Source organism: Geospiza fortis, unplaced genomic scaffold (genome assembly GCF_000277835.1).
Source record: "Geospiza fortis unplaced genomic scaffold, GeoFor_1.0 scaffold403, whole genome shotgun sequence".
NCBI lineage: Eukaryota > Metazoa > Chordata > Aves > Passeriformes > Thraupidae > Geospiza > Geospiza fortis.
The window spans coordinates 714,190-728,815 of record NW_005054336.1 but is presented as its reverse complement, the minus strand read 5'-3'; the positions used below and the strand labels follow the sequence as shown (position 1 = coordinate 728,815).

The 14,626-nt window shown below is 35.9% G+C and overlaps 1 protein-coding gene across 1 annotated transcript in view; it reads right to left on the bottom strand.

The window, feature by feature from the left end:
- WDR63 (WD repeat domain 63) overlaps positions 1–14,626 on the bottom strand; it is a 22,440-nt gene extending 7,814 nt beyond the window's left edge. Inside the window, exons 1-13 of the mRNA XM_031057907.1 lie at positions 14,547–14,626; positions 14,263–14,301; positions 10,560–10,741; positions 9,922–10,026; positions 8,958–9,095; positions 7,380–7,579; positions 7,012–7,128; positions 6,163–6,347; positions 5,122–5,243; positions 4,931–5,020; positions 4,381–4,494; positions 2,855–2,983; positions 851–924 (exon numbers count right to left, since the gene is read on the bottom strand). Coding sequence (XP_030913767.1) covers positions 851–924; positions 2,855–2,983; positions 4,381–4,494; positions 4,931–5,020; positions 5,122–5,243; positions 6,163–6,347; positions 7,012–7,128; positions 7,380–7,579; positions 8,958–9,095; positions 9,922–10,026; positions 10,560–10,741; positions 14,263–14,301; positions 14,547–14,616 — 1,565 coding nt within the window. The 5' untranslated portion in view covers positions 14,617–14,626. The remainder of the gene's footprint in view (positions 1–850; positions 925–2,854; positions 2,984–4,380; positions 4,495–4,930; positions 5,021–5,121; positions 5,244–6,162; positions 6,348–7,011; positions 7,129–7,379; positions 7,580–8,957; positions 9,096–9,921; positions 10,027–10,559; positions 10,742–14,262; positions 14,302–14,546) is intronic.

The window sequence follows — 14,626 nt, the reverse complement described above, 5'->3', positions numbered from 1 at the left end:
GCTCTTCAAGTACGACATTACAGCGACTTCCCTGTTTTAACATGAAAATACTTTCAATTTGGAACCCTGGTGCGTGAGTAGTTAAAATAATTTCTTCTATGTGTATTACTTACATTACACTGCAAACTTATTAAGAACTGCATTTGCAATCTTACTTCTCATTTAATTCTTCAAAGTCTTCTCTGTTATTTGATTAGGAAAAATAACTTAGCATCATTATAAAATTTTGCTCTCTCTGACACTCCCTTTGTTGTAACTAACAAATATATGATTGAGCCCACCCATGCAGCCTTGAAGCCTTAAGCCTTCTGACATCATGAAAGGTAAACATTTATTTCCAGTTTTTGCATTCTGCCCCCCTTGCTAGTCTTTCATACAGAATAATAATATAACTATCATGACTATCTGGCCCACAAAAAAGGAGATTCACAAAGAGTAATTCTGCCAGCTAAGTCTCCAAATTTATATATAATTTAAAGTATTTCTGTAGAAGTAAGCCGTGGAATCTTTTAACAGCTTTTTGTGCACGTCACACAAACAAATGTAAGTGTGGGGATGTGGCTTTCCAGGCTAACATGTGTGTTCTCAACATTCTTCTGAAGGGGGAATACAAAGAATAAAAGCATATATATGTGAGAGTTTTCAGTCAATAAACTCTTAATGCCTTTACTGTAAAGGGTTTAACTGGGCAAGGATGCAAAGTGCTTGTCTTCTGCATACAGAATTTCAGCCACTCAGGATATGCTGATAGGAATCATCCATAAATGTGCCAGTTAAATCATGGATTATGCCTCATAAAGCTTTTCAAAGGGAACTGGAAGATGTCTTGTAGAGTATGTATTGTGCATACCAATCAGGGGAGCAGGTTACAAGCTGCAGTTTTTTTTCATCTTTGTTTTCAGAAGTACCACCCTTTTGGTTTTCCTGAAAATAATGGTAATAATTATTACAGGGGAAGAAGATGATGAAAGATAAAAATCACACTCTGATATGTAAGTACTTTGACACACAAAACAGGCTACTAGAAATTAAGTCACTGTTTCTGCTTGGCTAAGGTTTGAAAATCAGGGCTTATTAATTTGCAGTTATAAAGTCAAGGTATTTTACAAATATGCTTCAAGTGAACTGATACCAGCTTTGCCTGCTACACACCTAAAATTCTAAATTAACTTAGCAGGATAAATGCTTACCCCTTTAATTTGCCATGTTTGTAACTACTTTTATGCAGCTTAACCAAAGAGCCAGTTGAGATAAATTGAGAAATTTATCTCCAACAGTTCAGTGTAGTGGGAGTGATGTGTCTTTGCCAAGTTTACACCATGGGTCATCTATCTTAAATTATCACTTGGCTAGACCTCACTGTGGGATAGCAGTGGTGCCCTCAAATGTTAATTATCAATAGTTTAATTTGTGTATGTGGGGTTCTGCAGGCTTTATACTATTTATCATTTACCAAGTAGTTATTGGTTTATAGCAAATTAATTTTAATTACTCAGGAAAAAAAAAAGGTGTCAGAGGTACCAAGGGATTATAGGCTAATCAAATCTAACTTCCAATATATAAAAACAAACATATTTTGGCAAAAACTGTACTTATCAAGTATGTGGCAAAATTTCAGCTATTTTTTTTTTAAGCCAAATTAGGCTTACACTAATTTTCATTCATGGCCCACTCTATCTGGAATCACAATGGTAGTAATGCGGGCAGGCAAAGTTGAATTAGATTCTAGATATAACTTTGAATACTTTTTCATTAATATGTAATTATAAAACTGCTGATTTTAGGAACTGTGCCATAAAAACTGCTATGTCGTGCAAAGGCTGACACATATTCCATGTTTATATAACAAAAAGTATGTCCCAGTACATGTTGCTAAATACTGGCAAAGTGACTCCTTTGTCAGTGTTATTTATTAAGCATAGGTCTCTTGTATCTGTTATCCCAGATGAACACAAAAACAGCCTTCTGAGCCTAAAGTTAGACTAAAAAAAACCCCACCCAAACAACAAAACCCACAACAATGTTCTGCTATCCAATCCCTTTCTTCATGCTTTACATCTGGTACCAGTTAGTATCCATGACTATTACTGTATAAAATAATAACGAACAGAGGGATCAGCTGACTTTTGATGATATATGTGGGCCTCTTTTCTCACTTTTCTGGAAATGCCACTAAGGACTGTAGGATCTGTGAAGTCTTAATTTTTTTTTTCAGAAATTTATTGATATATAATTTCCATAAACCTTTTAAAGATTTCAGTTTTCTTCTTCTTGGCCTGCTTTTCCACTGTCATTATTTTGCATTTGACTACATTTGCATTTCAAATGAATTTAGCACCATTTGCAGTACTTGATAGTAAATCAGCACCCAGTGTCCCTATAGACTGTAAGTACTTTGGAGCTTTAAAACCATAATGGAAAAAGTAAGTTTTGAGTAGAGAGGCAGCATCTAGAAAAATTAGGATGACTACAATAATGCCATTCTTGGGTATCCAGATATTTAGGTAATTGAAGTTATTGCTCAGAATTCTTAGTGACAGGCTAGATTGCTCATAGTAGAAATGCAATACATTTTAAATATGGAAAGTTTACTATAATTTTGAATTATGCTTGTCTGTAAAGTTATGGAAATTTTTTCCAGTATTAGCAGATTCATATCAGACTGAGAGAACAGCACAGTTGTAAAGCACAATGAACACAACAAGAGGCACCAGATTATTAGTGTTTACTAAATGCAGTGAGAAGTAATGAATACAAATAATTAACTCTTTAGTATTTTCTCTTGAGTTTACATTAGGATTTCTGAGGTAGTAGATTAGAAAAGCAATAAAAAGAAGAGAATTTTTAAACTCACCTCAACGTTACATGGTAGCCACTGTACATCTGTTGCTGGCTTTGTATGACAATATGGTGTGGAAGAGCCTGCACAGTGTCTCACTAGAGGTGGCTCTGCACTACTCTGCTGGACTTGCTTAGGTGATGGCTAGAAATGTTTTAAGAAAAGATATCTTAGCGTGTTTTCAAAATAAAATAGTAGATCAAAGAATAAAAGGTTACTTTGCATTCTGTTAACACTTTTTAATGTATTTCAGATCAGTTTATATCACTTTCTAGGGGTCTAATACCTTCCATTTGAGAAAAAAAAGGAAAGTATCAAAAGAGGCCTTTGGATATAAAACTCTAAAAATATTTCCAACATGTCTCCACAGATATGCAGACATCATCAATGTCTCCTCTCCTCTTAGGCCTTTCTTCTGCTTATCCTCCTTACTGTCTTTTTCCACTGAAATCATCTTCTCATCTTCCAAGCTACCTTTTCTCTGTTCATAAACATCTAGAATACTTTCAGTATTGCTTTCAGTAACAAACAACATCTGTATTTGACAGGCTTTGTAAGGTAAGAGTGGAGGGTATATTGGTGCCCACTGAAGAACAGACTCACTAAAACGTAAGTTGCACAAAATGCAATAAACTTTTTAAGCTGTACTAATCAGGTAGAAGTTTATACCATGCTAATTGTGATAATAGTTCGATTTCATCAACTCATCAGGTTTCTTCTCCTTTCTACTGTCTCATTGCAAAGATTATTTACTCCTCTCTTTTGAGTCAGTATACCCTCACCTGTTTTTCCTCCACAGACATACAGATATACTGCAATATACTTACAACAGAAGCATTTAACCTATTAATAGCTGTTATCTTGATTTCATAGAATCATAGAATGTTAAGGGGTTGGAGTGGACCTTAAAGATCATCTAGACCCACTTCCCAACCATGGACAAGGACATATCCCACTAGACCAGGTTGCTCAAGGCCTTTTCCAACCTGTCTTTGAACACTGTCAGGGTTGGAGCATCCACAGCCTCCCTAGGCAACCTATTCCAGTGTCTCACCACCCTCACAAAGTAAACAATTTCTTCCCAATATCTAACCAACATGTCCTCTCTTTTAATTTTTACCCATTACTCATTGTCCTGTCACTACAGTTGCAAACCAGGAGTCCTTCTCTGGCTCCCCTCTAGATTCCCTTCAGATACTGGAAGGTTGATATGAGGCCTTCATGCAACCTTCTCTTCTCCAGGCTGAATAGCTCCAGCTTGTCTTTGTAGAGGAGGTGCTCCAGTGCTCTTATCAACTGTGTGGCCCTTCACTGGACTTGCTCCAAGTCCCATGTCCTTCTTGTGTTGGGGGTACCAGAGCTGGATGCAGTGCTCTGGGGGGGATCTCACCAGAGCAGAGTATGGGCCAGAATCCCTTCCCTTGCCCTGCTGGCCACACTGCTTTGGATGCAGCCCAGGATTCAGCTGGTGTTCTCTGCTGCCAGGGCTCACTGCTGGGGAACCCCTGTGCACCATATCCAACCATCAGCCCCAGAGTTACCTCAGTCACCACTGCTGCTCTTGGCTCACCCTCTGAAGAGTCAGTGACTTCATCAACAACAGGTTTTGTACTTTCCAGCTTTTCTTCATGTTTAGAAACATCCCACAATACAACCTATAATGATAAATTAGTATATTACAAATTATATTTGTATATGTGTATTAATACACTGTGCATTAATACCCTTTTTTTTTCAGATTATGGAGGTTTGGGGAAACAGAAGAAATTCACTTTCTGCAATAGAATTTATGAAGTCTTTAAAGAATTTTCTCTTCAGCTTGATGCAATCAGAAGAAAGGTTTGTCTCTAAAAACAAGTCTTTACGACTTGACCTTTTATCAGTACTACAAAGAAGTATTGTATGGTAATGGCTCAGCTAAGGAATAACCAGACATAGCTTCAGTCCAGGATAAGAGAGCTTCAAGACTGTGACATCTGTCTTCTGTCTGTCACTGTGTTACTATGGATGTTGAGTACATCTCTTCATCCTTATTTTTATACTGGAAGAAAATACAAAAATATGCAATTTTATTTTTAAAGATTGAAAAACCTGTCCATCAACACAGCCACCAGCAATGAGATTTGGATTACTTGGACTGAACTGAAAGCAGCAAATGTCTTCAGGAGCCTTCAACACCAACTAGAGAGAAGAAAAACATGATAGTTGAGAAACAGTCACACCATTTGCTTGTTCTCATGTTATTTAAATACTTGGCATATTTAAAAGTCATGATTAAATACCTGGAGGCAGAGAGGGTCAAACATACTCCAAAGAAGTATAACTGACTGTAGCAATGATTTATTAGAAAGGTTAACTTGTTCTTCATACGAAGGCTGCTCTCTTGCTGACAGTGCTATAATCCCTAATCAAAAGAGAAAATAAATTTTCTCAGAAGAGACAATTCAAGTTTCAACACATTGATAATTATCCTAAATGAATTATATTTATACCTTCTGAATAGAGTGAAAAAAACCCACCAAGCAGTAAAGAAACCCCAAACAAACCAACCATGTATATTTCTTTTTTTTTAGATCAGCTTTGAGGAGACTATTTTCGTTACTTAACATTAGGTTATTTTAAAATGAGTCATAGAACTTATGCATCGGGATAAAACTCCTCTTTTTTCGCTCATGCTCCTCAATGGTGTAATACTGCAACTGAAATGATGTGACAGACGTGTAGTCCTGGCCACCCACCATGAAAACAAATCTTTGTAACCCAATTCATTTTCTTACCCAGGCTGCAGTGTTGGCTAGTAGTAGGCTGGGAGCTGGGGCATTTTTATGGAACTTAACTGTGCCTTTAGGTCTGTCTGTGCAGAGCAGTAATGCACAGCAGGGAGCAGGAGTTGATATTTTGCGTGTCTTGTGACGCTCCCTGGCACTGGGAGAGCCATGTCCCGCTGTGGCTGGGACATTGCTCACCAGTATGAGGCTGCTGTGACAGCCAGGCATGGGCACAAGCACAGTGGGATGCAGGGCCATCTGAAGAGTCTGGCACCACAACCCTGCTTAAATGAGCCTCATGGGGGGAAATTTCTCTTACCTATAATCTCCACTTGTACGTTAGGGTAAAGTACTTTGCATGGTCTATATGAATTCTACAAAGAATTTGTCTCATTTTTCATTTTGCCTCAAATTGGCAATACAAATAGGGATACTAAATCAGTTTTGATTTCTTTTTAAATTTAAAAGCTGATGATTTTATGGAAGATGCATATTTTATGGCTGTCATATAATACCCATCATTGAAAACTCAAATCAGTACTGTAACTGCATTACCATAAATGGTTGGATGCCAGCGAACACAGCTAATGGTTCTGTTCTTGAGATACTGCACATCTGTAAATGATTGGTATTCTTTAAAATAAACATCTGGCTTGCCTTCTTCTTGGTCTTCTGCTAGGGCCTTCCAGTCATCAAAAAAAACATTCATAATTTCATTTTGCTGCAGTGCAATTTCCACTCTGTTTTGTGAAAAGAACAGTTAAGACTTCAATAATCCAGATGTGACTACTCAACAGTAGAATTACAAATATTTCTGTAAAGAGGTAGCTTCTGTTTTTCACAAAATTATGGTCACATTAGTTTAAAAATCAAGTGTTAATTCCTCAGTGCTGTATCACTGCAAGGAAACAATGTTCTGTTTAAACAGAAATAGCTACTGTATCAAGAATTTAGCTTCAGTTCTCTTTGGACCAAGTACAGAGCAATTGTCCAATTCTTTGTGCAAAAAATGTCATTAAGTAGGATTTGTCCCACTTAATGGGACATGGCTAAGGGCATAATCAGGGGTAGGACAGCACCTTTGCTCACTGCACAACCATCTGCTTGAGTGGTAAGTTTTGCAGTTTGTTTGAAAACATGTATCACTATCAACTTTAGCAGTTCTGATATCTATTTAAAGCAACATTCATATCTATATAGCGTAGACATCATGGTTATTTTCATACGAAGAAGTATTAAGTTATTGTTTGTTAATATTATAATAATAAAAAAGGAAAAAAGTATATAGAAACATAAAATAAAATTGGTATTTTACTAGACCAATGATCCATTCAGACAAGAGTACTTGCTTGTGTTCTGTATTATTTCAGGTAGTCTTCAAATGTGCTCCTGCAATAATTTTACCTTAAATGTACTGCTGCAAGAAATTTTTTCAGCGTCTCAGATGACAGACTCTCTGCTTTTGCTTCATTTGACAACTGCCTTGGATAATACTGCGTGGATGCATTTTTTGGATAGGTCCTACCCAGTTGGAATAAATTTGAATGTAAGTATAGAAAACATTTCAAAGACAGAAACCTATGTAATGTGTAAAATTAAAATATATAGTTTTTCTAGACACTTAAAAAATATTTAAGAAAAAAGATGCAAACAGAGCATCCATTTTTTTTTCTATTAATCAGTTTGTAACTGAGTAACTCCAGAATTTTAGTTGAGATAAGAAACAGTGCATAGCTTAATAAATCAGCTGATAAATGTTTTCTCATGCTTACCATTTTGTCTGAGTACTAGCTTCTCTTAGTTTTGGAACCATTTGCACCCCCACATCCCTTTCAAGCATTTTAATACTGAAAGTATTGTCTTCATAGGCTGTGCATTCAGCATAGCTCTCTTTGTCATCTGCAGCATTCTTGTCAGTAAATGTAATGGGTGCACCAAACTGCCTGCGAACTCGAGAGATCTTGTACTTAATCTGGAAAAGATACATTTCCATAGGTAGAAAAGAAAGCTTTTGGAAAGTTCATTCTTTAAAATGGCTGCATTCATATAATGGTAGAATTAGTTCCCTTAACAATTTCTGCACTGAGTTTATTCATATTTCTGCATTTTGAAATTCTGAAGTGCTCTTATAAATAAACTACATATGTAATAGAAGACAGGTTTGTATTTGTAAAACTAGAAGTTGTAGCATTTTTGGATTACTGCTAGGAGGACAAGAGAATTACATTTTCTAATTCATCTGGTATCAAAACTGCATATTTAATTAATTGATTTACAGAAAGCCTTATATAATGCTGAATTAGGCTTCCAAGACCTAATTTTCAGCTCTTCCCTTTTTGTGGAAGTTCACAGGAGTTTCCTTATGTTGAGAAGGAAGTGTCTTGACTTCTGCCCACAAAGAGAAGTAGGCACTTGATTTCAGGCAGTAGAGGATATTGCTTTGTCTTGGCTTCATATCCAGGTACTTTTCCCCAGCACCTCCCACAGAACTGGAAAGGAAAGTAAGCTAAAAATACTTGTGAGTGGACCTTGCCAACAATGCGGACTGCAGAGTACGGAATTCTTGGACTGTGCATGTATAAAATTGAATGACTGTGAAATTGCTTTAGAGCAATCAGACATCTTTTTAGGTGTATGCAAGATGTTCAGTTGCTGAAAACTATCAAAACTTAGCCAGCCTTCCCTGAAGAGGGACTTAGGTACCGAGTAAAAATCACTCATGGACAGTTAGATACTTGGAGATGCCCCACACATCACCAATTAGCTGACAGCTGTGAGTGGATCTAGTTTTTGGACATATAATCTCTCTCTGTCTCTCTCTCTATATATATATATATAAAATCTGTAGATGTAATTAATCAAGTGTAGATGTAATTAATCAAATATGTCTTTCTGTAAAGTCAGATTGTAATACCTGTGGATACTTAAAGACTGTTGCATGCTACTTAAATGCCATTCATATACTAGAACTGTTCCCTGAGCTTCATGGAAACAGAGCAATGACTCCCATTGTCATTGGCCACTTGGTAAATCGAGCAAAAAGTGGCAGAGCTGCCAATGATCAAAGATGATCAGGACTTCTGACCTTAAAACTTAAATAGTTACGTCCAAGGTGGTAATACATGCCTAATATGCAAGACTTAGAGAATAGAGTTCAAAATAAAAGTTTCTGCAGCACTTTCAGCGTTTGTTAAAAGTTTAGATATTTCTCTATTTCTCTCTGTTAGTTTTCTTGAAAGACCTCAAGAAAAACTAGGATTGCAGCTTCCAATTTCCTGACTTGTTGCTTTTTTAAAACAAACATAGGGGGTTAATATTTCTTTCATTGACTAACATCTGTTGATTCTGACCTTTGTATCCCTTTCTATAAGAGATTCTTCTTCAACTTCCTTTTCGCTGCCAAGGGAAACCCAAGGTTTGCGGACTTCCAGAGTTTCCTCTATGTTTTCCTCTTCTGTTTCTTCTTTTTCTTCTGCAGCTTCTAAAGACTGTGATATCAAACAGTGAGAAATGGTACTTTTTCAAAAATTTGTTACAGAAATGTAAGTATTAACTAGAAACCCAGGTTTCAGTCTTAATCACACATTCTTTACTTTTGTCTCAGAGCAGTGAGTCTGGGTATACTGTGCCCCTGGGCAGGGCTGGCTAAGGTCCTATTCATTTGTGCATTAGAATTTTCCAATAATATTTTATATTTAACTACTAAAGAGAGTCTGTTGTCTTGAAAGCAAATCATTTTATATAAAAAGAATTTATAGTGATTTTTTCCATTAGACCCTCTAGCCTGGAACTGCATTTTACTTAATTTTTTCTTCTCCCGATTCCCTGATGCTGGATGGCAAACTCATATTGAAAAATTATGTAATCTTTCTATAAACATTCTCCTATGATGCAGTGTACAAGTTCTATTTATCTGGAGCCATTTAGAACTCAAGAACATTTTCATGATTTGAAGAATACATTCATAGATATTATGAAAAATAAGTACAATACTTCTTTGAAAACGCTCTATATGTTTATTTTCTGTTATTTTTATGTCTGAGAAAACTGATTATTGGCAGAGAAAATGAATGCTTATGATGAAAATGTAGCAGTGGGGGTTCTACTGGCCCTCTGAAGTAAAATGCAAAAACTAAATTTAGCCCTTCTCAGAATAAAATATATTTTTACAGTGATACACATATTTTTCCATTATCAGCTTAACCACTAGAGAAATACTGGGTGCTTAACAATACTATTCCTGACATCTTTGTTTGAGACTAGATTCTAAAATATTTACAGATAGAACAATGCTCTGTTATATTTGAATTTTACCTTTAGAAAGTTTTCCTTGGCTTCTTCAGAAGCAACAATATAAAAGTTCTCTCCATATTGGAAGCTTGGATCAAAAACTACCAAGAGTTCTTCCCCTGGATATTCCTATTTTAATGAAAAAAATTAGTGGAAAACTGAAAACAAATAATACTCAAAACAAACATAAAGTTGTGACTGGAAAAACTACCACCAATTTATTGTGTTAGGTTAGTTTTGTATTAGTGGAGAATTTAATGTGCCAATTGAAAGGAATAGATGGGGTTTATTTTGTAATAAAAATAAGTCTGGGACAAAACTAATCTTTTATACAGACAATTAAATAGAAAATAAACTGTTTTAATGATTCTCTATACATAGGCCATGAATTAGGGGAAGCCAAATATGTGGAGCTCTGTCAGCTCACAGAATCAAAACTAATATTTGTTACTTTTAGCATATTTTCAATCTGAAGCTAGTAAAAAAAAATGCATGGCAAGCCATGAGAAACTTTGAGTCAACAACTGTCCATGACCTCTGGCAGTCAGATATTACAGCATCAGTGTGTTTACACAGAGTCAAACAAGAACAGAGCCACGCTCCAAAAGAATGGGCACTCTGACAGCATAAGTCTTAAAGAGAGAATGAAATATGCTACATACTAGGATAACTTTTTTGAAAGGGAGGAAATCAGAAGATTTAGCTCTTGTATTCAGGTCTTGAATTATGTCCTCTTTTTTAATACACTTGAAATTATTTTCTTCTGTGACATCTTCGTCAGGTCGGCAATTAAAAATTTCTTGGGTCTTTTCAGTCAAAACCAAAGGAAAGATTTCTGGGTGGCCTTTGAAAAAAAAGCAAAATTGCATGATAACTTCAGAGTGTTGTTTAAACATGCACGTATACTTTGATAAGTCTATGTCTTTACTGTTTCTAGCATAATGCCTTTGAATGTCTCACCTATGCCTTTGAATCTCTCAGCTTTGTTTTTGGTATTTTGGAAGGGGTAAAATACAAATTATATTTACTTTATTAATCTTTGAAAATACTCTACCCAGCATTTTGCACATAATGAATAAGATTTTCCTGGTATGGGGGGCTTTTTTTCTTCTTGATGAACAGGTTATTAACAACTGCAGTGAAAAATCTTTAATGGATTGGTTTTAATATATTAAGGGCAAAACCACATGGTTCTGACTTAAGAAAGCCTTTGAATAAATACCCTGTGGTCCTTCCTTGTAGGGCAGTACTATATTAAGCCAAATCTAAGTGAGGCTTCTCCCAAGTAAGGATGCTTTTCTGATTTTGGACTTTCATCTTGCTCCCATTGAGTTCAGAGTGCAGGAGAGACTATTTCTCACTAATCAAATGAGACTAAAGCAAGCTCACTGAGATTAAAGTCAGATATTTCTTTTCAGTTCTACTGGAGAATATATAGCTGTTGTTTTCTACACACATGATGTCTGTTAAGTTCATTCATACTAACTCAGGACAAGATATTTCTTATCTTTGTGCTAGCATGAAAATCTGCATTGGTTTGAGGAGGCTGGATGAAGTTAGGCGACCTGTCAGCTGTGCTCTGCCAACACTCAATCTGAGGATAGCATGCAGTGCTTCTTACTGTGTGTGCCAGCTGTATGTGAGTAGGGCAGTGTGTGTAATGCTGGCCTTTCTCACCTTACATCTTCTGTCTCCAGCTTGCATTACAGCTCTAAGGGGCTAAGATCACTCTAGGCCCAGCCAGTTGAATCCTGCCCCTGAGACTCCTCCTTTGCTACACTGCCCTGCTGGCAGACTTGTGCTCTGTCTCAGCTGCCCAGTAAGATCATTCCTCATGAAGGCCACTACTTTTTTGCCTGGGCAGGTCAGCAGATGTTCATCTTTTTGGTGATCTGGAAACTAAAAGACTTAGGGACGTGTATACTATTTTACTGTACTGAAATGTGCTGGCTGTTGTGATAAAAGCTGATACTTTCTCTCTTTGTTTCAGTCTCTTAGTTTAAATCACTTCGTATTTTATCTTAATTCCCGGCACCTGTGGGGCTTTTCCTCTTTGTGCATGCCTTGAAGAGAAGTTGACATACCTCAAATGATGATTGTGACCAGCTGTGTCAGCATGTTTTGAGAAGTCATCTCTAATCTAAGCCAACAAGGACTCACAAAATGGTAAATCCTCCTTAATCTCTGCATAATCCTATCACATAATACATTATGTTTGATGAATCTGACATTTATCCTTTAAAATCTTTCAGTGCTGCTACTCCACTGCATCTGCTCTGCCACAGTCATCACTAAAATTAATGGCATGCCTGATGTTTCTGGTGCATGCTGCACTGTTCCAAGTATGGATTACTTAGTGTCCACTACTTATTTCATAGCACATACAATCTGTAGCTTGCACAGGCCATTAGTTCACTCTCATCACAAGCTGTAATCAATATTGCATGATTTTCCTTTTTGATATCTTGGAGATTTCCAGGATTTCTGTGTGGATGCTTCCAAAAAAATACAGAATCATAGGGATGTTGATTGAGAAAGACCTCCAAGTCATCTGGTCCAAACTCACTGTTGGTAACACCAGACCTCAAAAATCCCAGCCAGGAGTAATGTTTGGTTTAGACATTATTGTTTGTTACAATAAGCTTTTATGATGCTGGTTTTTAAATGCTGAATCATGTATAAGCCTTGTGCATAAATGCTAATGCTGAAAAAAATCCTTTTAAAGAGCAGTAGGTTTCATTGCCAAATGAAACAATACAAGCATGCATTAAAGTTAAGCAAGAATACAATAGACATCACTGCAAGAGGAAACAGAGTAATACAGATACTCTAAGTACATTTTTTTCAACTTCCTATTGCTATAAGTCCAAACTAAAAACAAAGATATGATCGGAATTAAAATTACACCTTTCAGTCTAAAGAATTAAAATTCTATATTGCAGGATATTATTTTTAACAGAATCTATAATATAAGGAGCTGATACTGGAGTTCTTACATTATAAATATTTTTATTGAATGCTCTTTTCCAGTAAAAAGTGCGTAACATCTGATCATAGGTTTCACATTGTTTTTCTATTTGTAAATTGTACCTGTATCATTTGTAATAGTCAGCAGCTCTCAGTGCTAGGAGATCTCCACAAAAGACCAAGAAACTCTAAGGAAGAAGTAAAGAACACTTGCAGGTCTAAGGAGTGTGTGCACAGTGTTTAAATCTTGCACAGGCAGTGTTTGCTTACACCAGTGTTGTTTTCCTGCTTTCAGCACCAGGTTCCTAGCAGTGGTTTAGCTGTTAGAGCTCTAATCTTATTTGCCAGTAGGTGGAGGTACAATTCTCTCTTACTAACTATCTCCTGGAACACTGAAAGCACATTTTATAAGTATCGCTTTAATTGTCGGAGGGATCACTTTTTGTGCATTTTCATTAACTGCAGCTTAGCCTTTTTGGTGATGCTAACCAGAGAACAATTTTCACCCAGTGCTCATAGGATTATGGAGGAAAACAAGTGATTTACAGTTTCTTTTAGAATTACCAAGTTTGTGTACCCCTTGTTTGCCACTCTGTTTTAGCTTTTAACAATAAAAGCTGTATTGTTACAAGCCAATTAATAAGATAACCCTTTGGACTGTTCCTGTAAACCATAGATAAATTTTACTTTGGTATCAATTTAAGTTATATCTGAGGGATAATTGCACAAATTGGGTCAGAAGAAAAATACAACCAGAAATATGGAAAATAACAAACCATTGGAAATCATTTGGTGTCTAAGAAAAAGGAATATATTCAAATTTGGATAATTGCATACTTTTAGCCCTTAATTATAGCCATGATTAAAACATAACTTTACTTGAACACAAACCTAATTGTGACTTTTAAATGGTTAATTTATTTTCCTTACAAAGATAAAAATATGCTAATCAATGTCTATTGATATCTACAATTAAGAACCACAAGTGGTATGCCAAAATAACCTTTTAATGAAATTTAATAATGGTTTGAAAAATATCAAAGATTAATGAATTATTTTTAAAAAATCATGTTTTTCCTTCAATTGCTAAACTATTTCTAAATGCAAAGATTTTGCACCCTATGATTCTGTTATGATGCTTATTTCCCTCTATCCCAACTCCTCTCAAACCAAGAAAAAAACCTCCTCTAAAACCCATACCTGTTTCCTGCTGCACTGCCTGCCACTCAGAGAGCCACTGTAATTACTGTGATAGCTGCATTTCTAAATAATTTCTATTTTCTCCCATTCATTAAAAAATGTTTTCTTTTTATTCTCTGCATTAGTAACACTGAAACTTCAAACTGCTTTGAGTATTCCAGAACTACTGCTTTAAAGCTCAGTCATCACAGCACTTACCTATACTGGCCATAGAAAGATCAACTTCATCTTTTTTACCTGAAATATATGAACATGATGTTATCAGTGTTGGTTACAGAACTATAATGAGTAATTTTACCTCTCTCAGTTATTTATATAAAATAGCATATTCTAATTGATCTCATGTTTTTTTAATGCATGGGGCCAAAATAATTAAGGTAGATCTCATGTGAGCCCAGTTGCTGCTTGTTTAATTTTTGCTGTACCTTACATACCAAGATGTGTTTCTTTTTCCTTTTCATGATTCCTTAGCTTTGTTTTACCTTTTTGTTTCTTTGCCGCTGGTTTTGAATCTTTCAAGGTGGTCTTACTGGATTTGACACTTTTTGGCATTTTTTCAGAT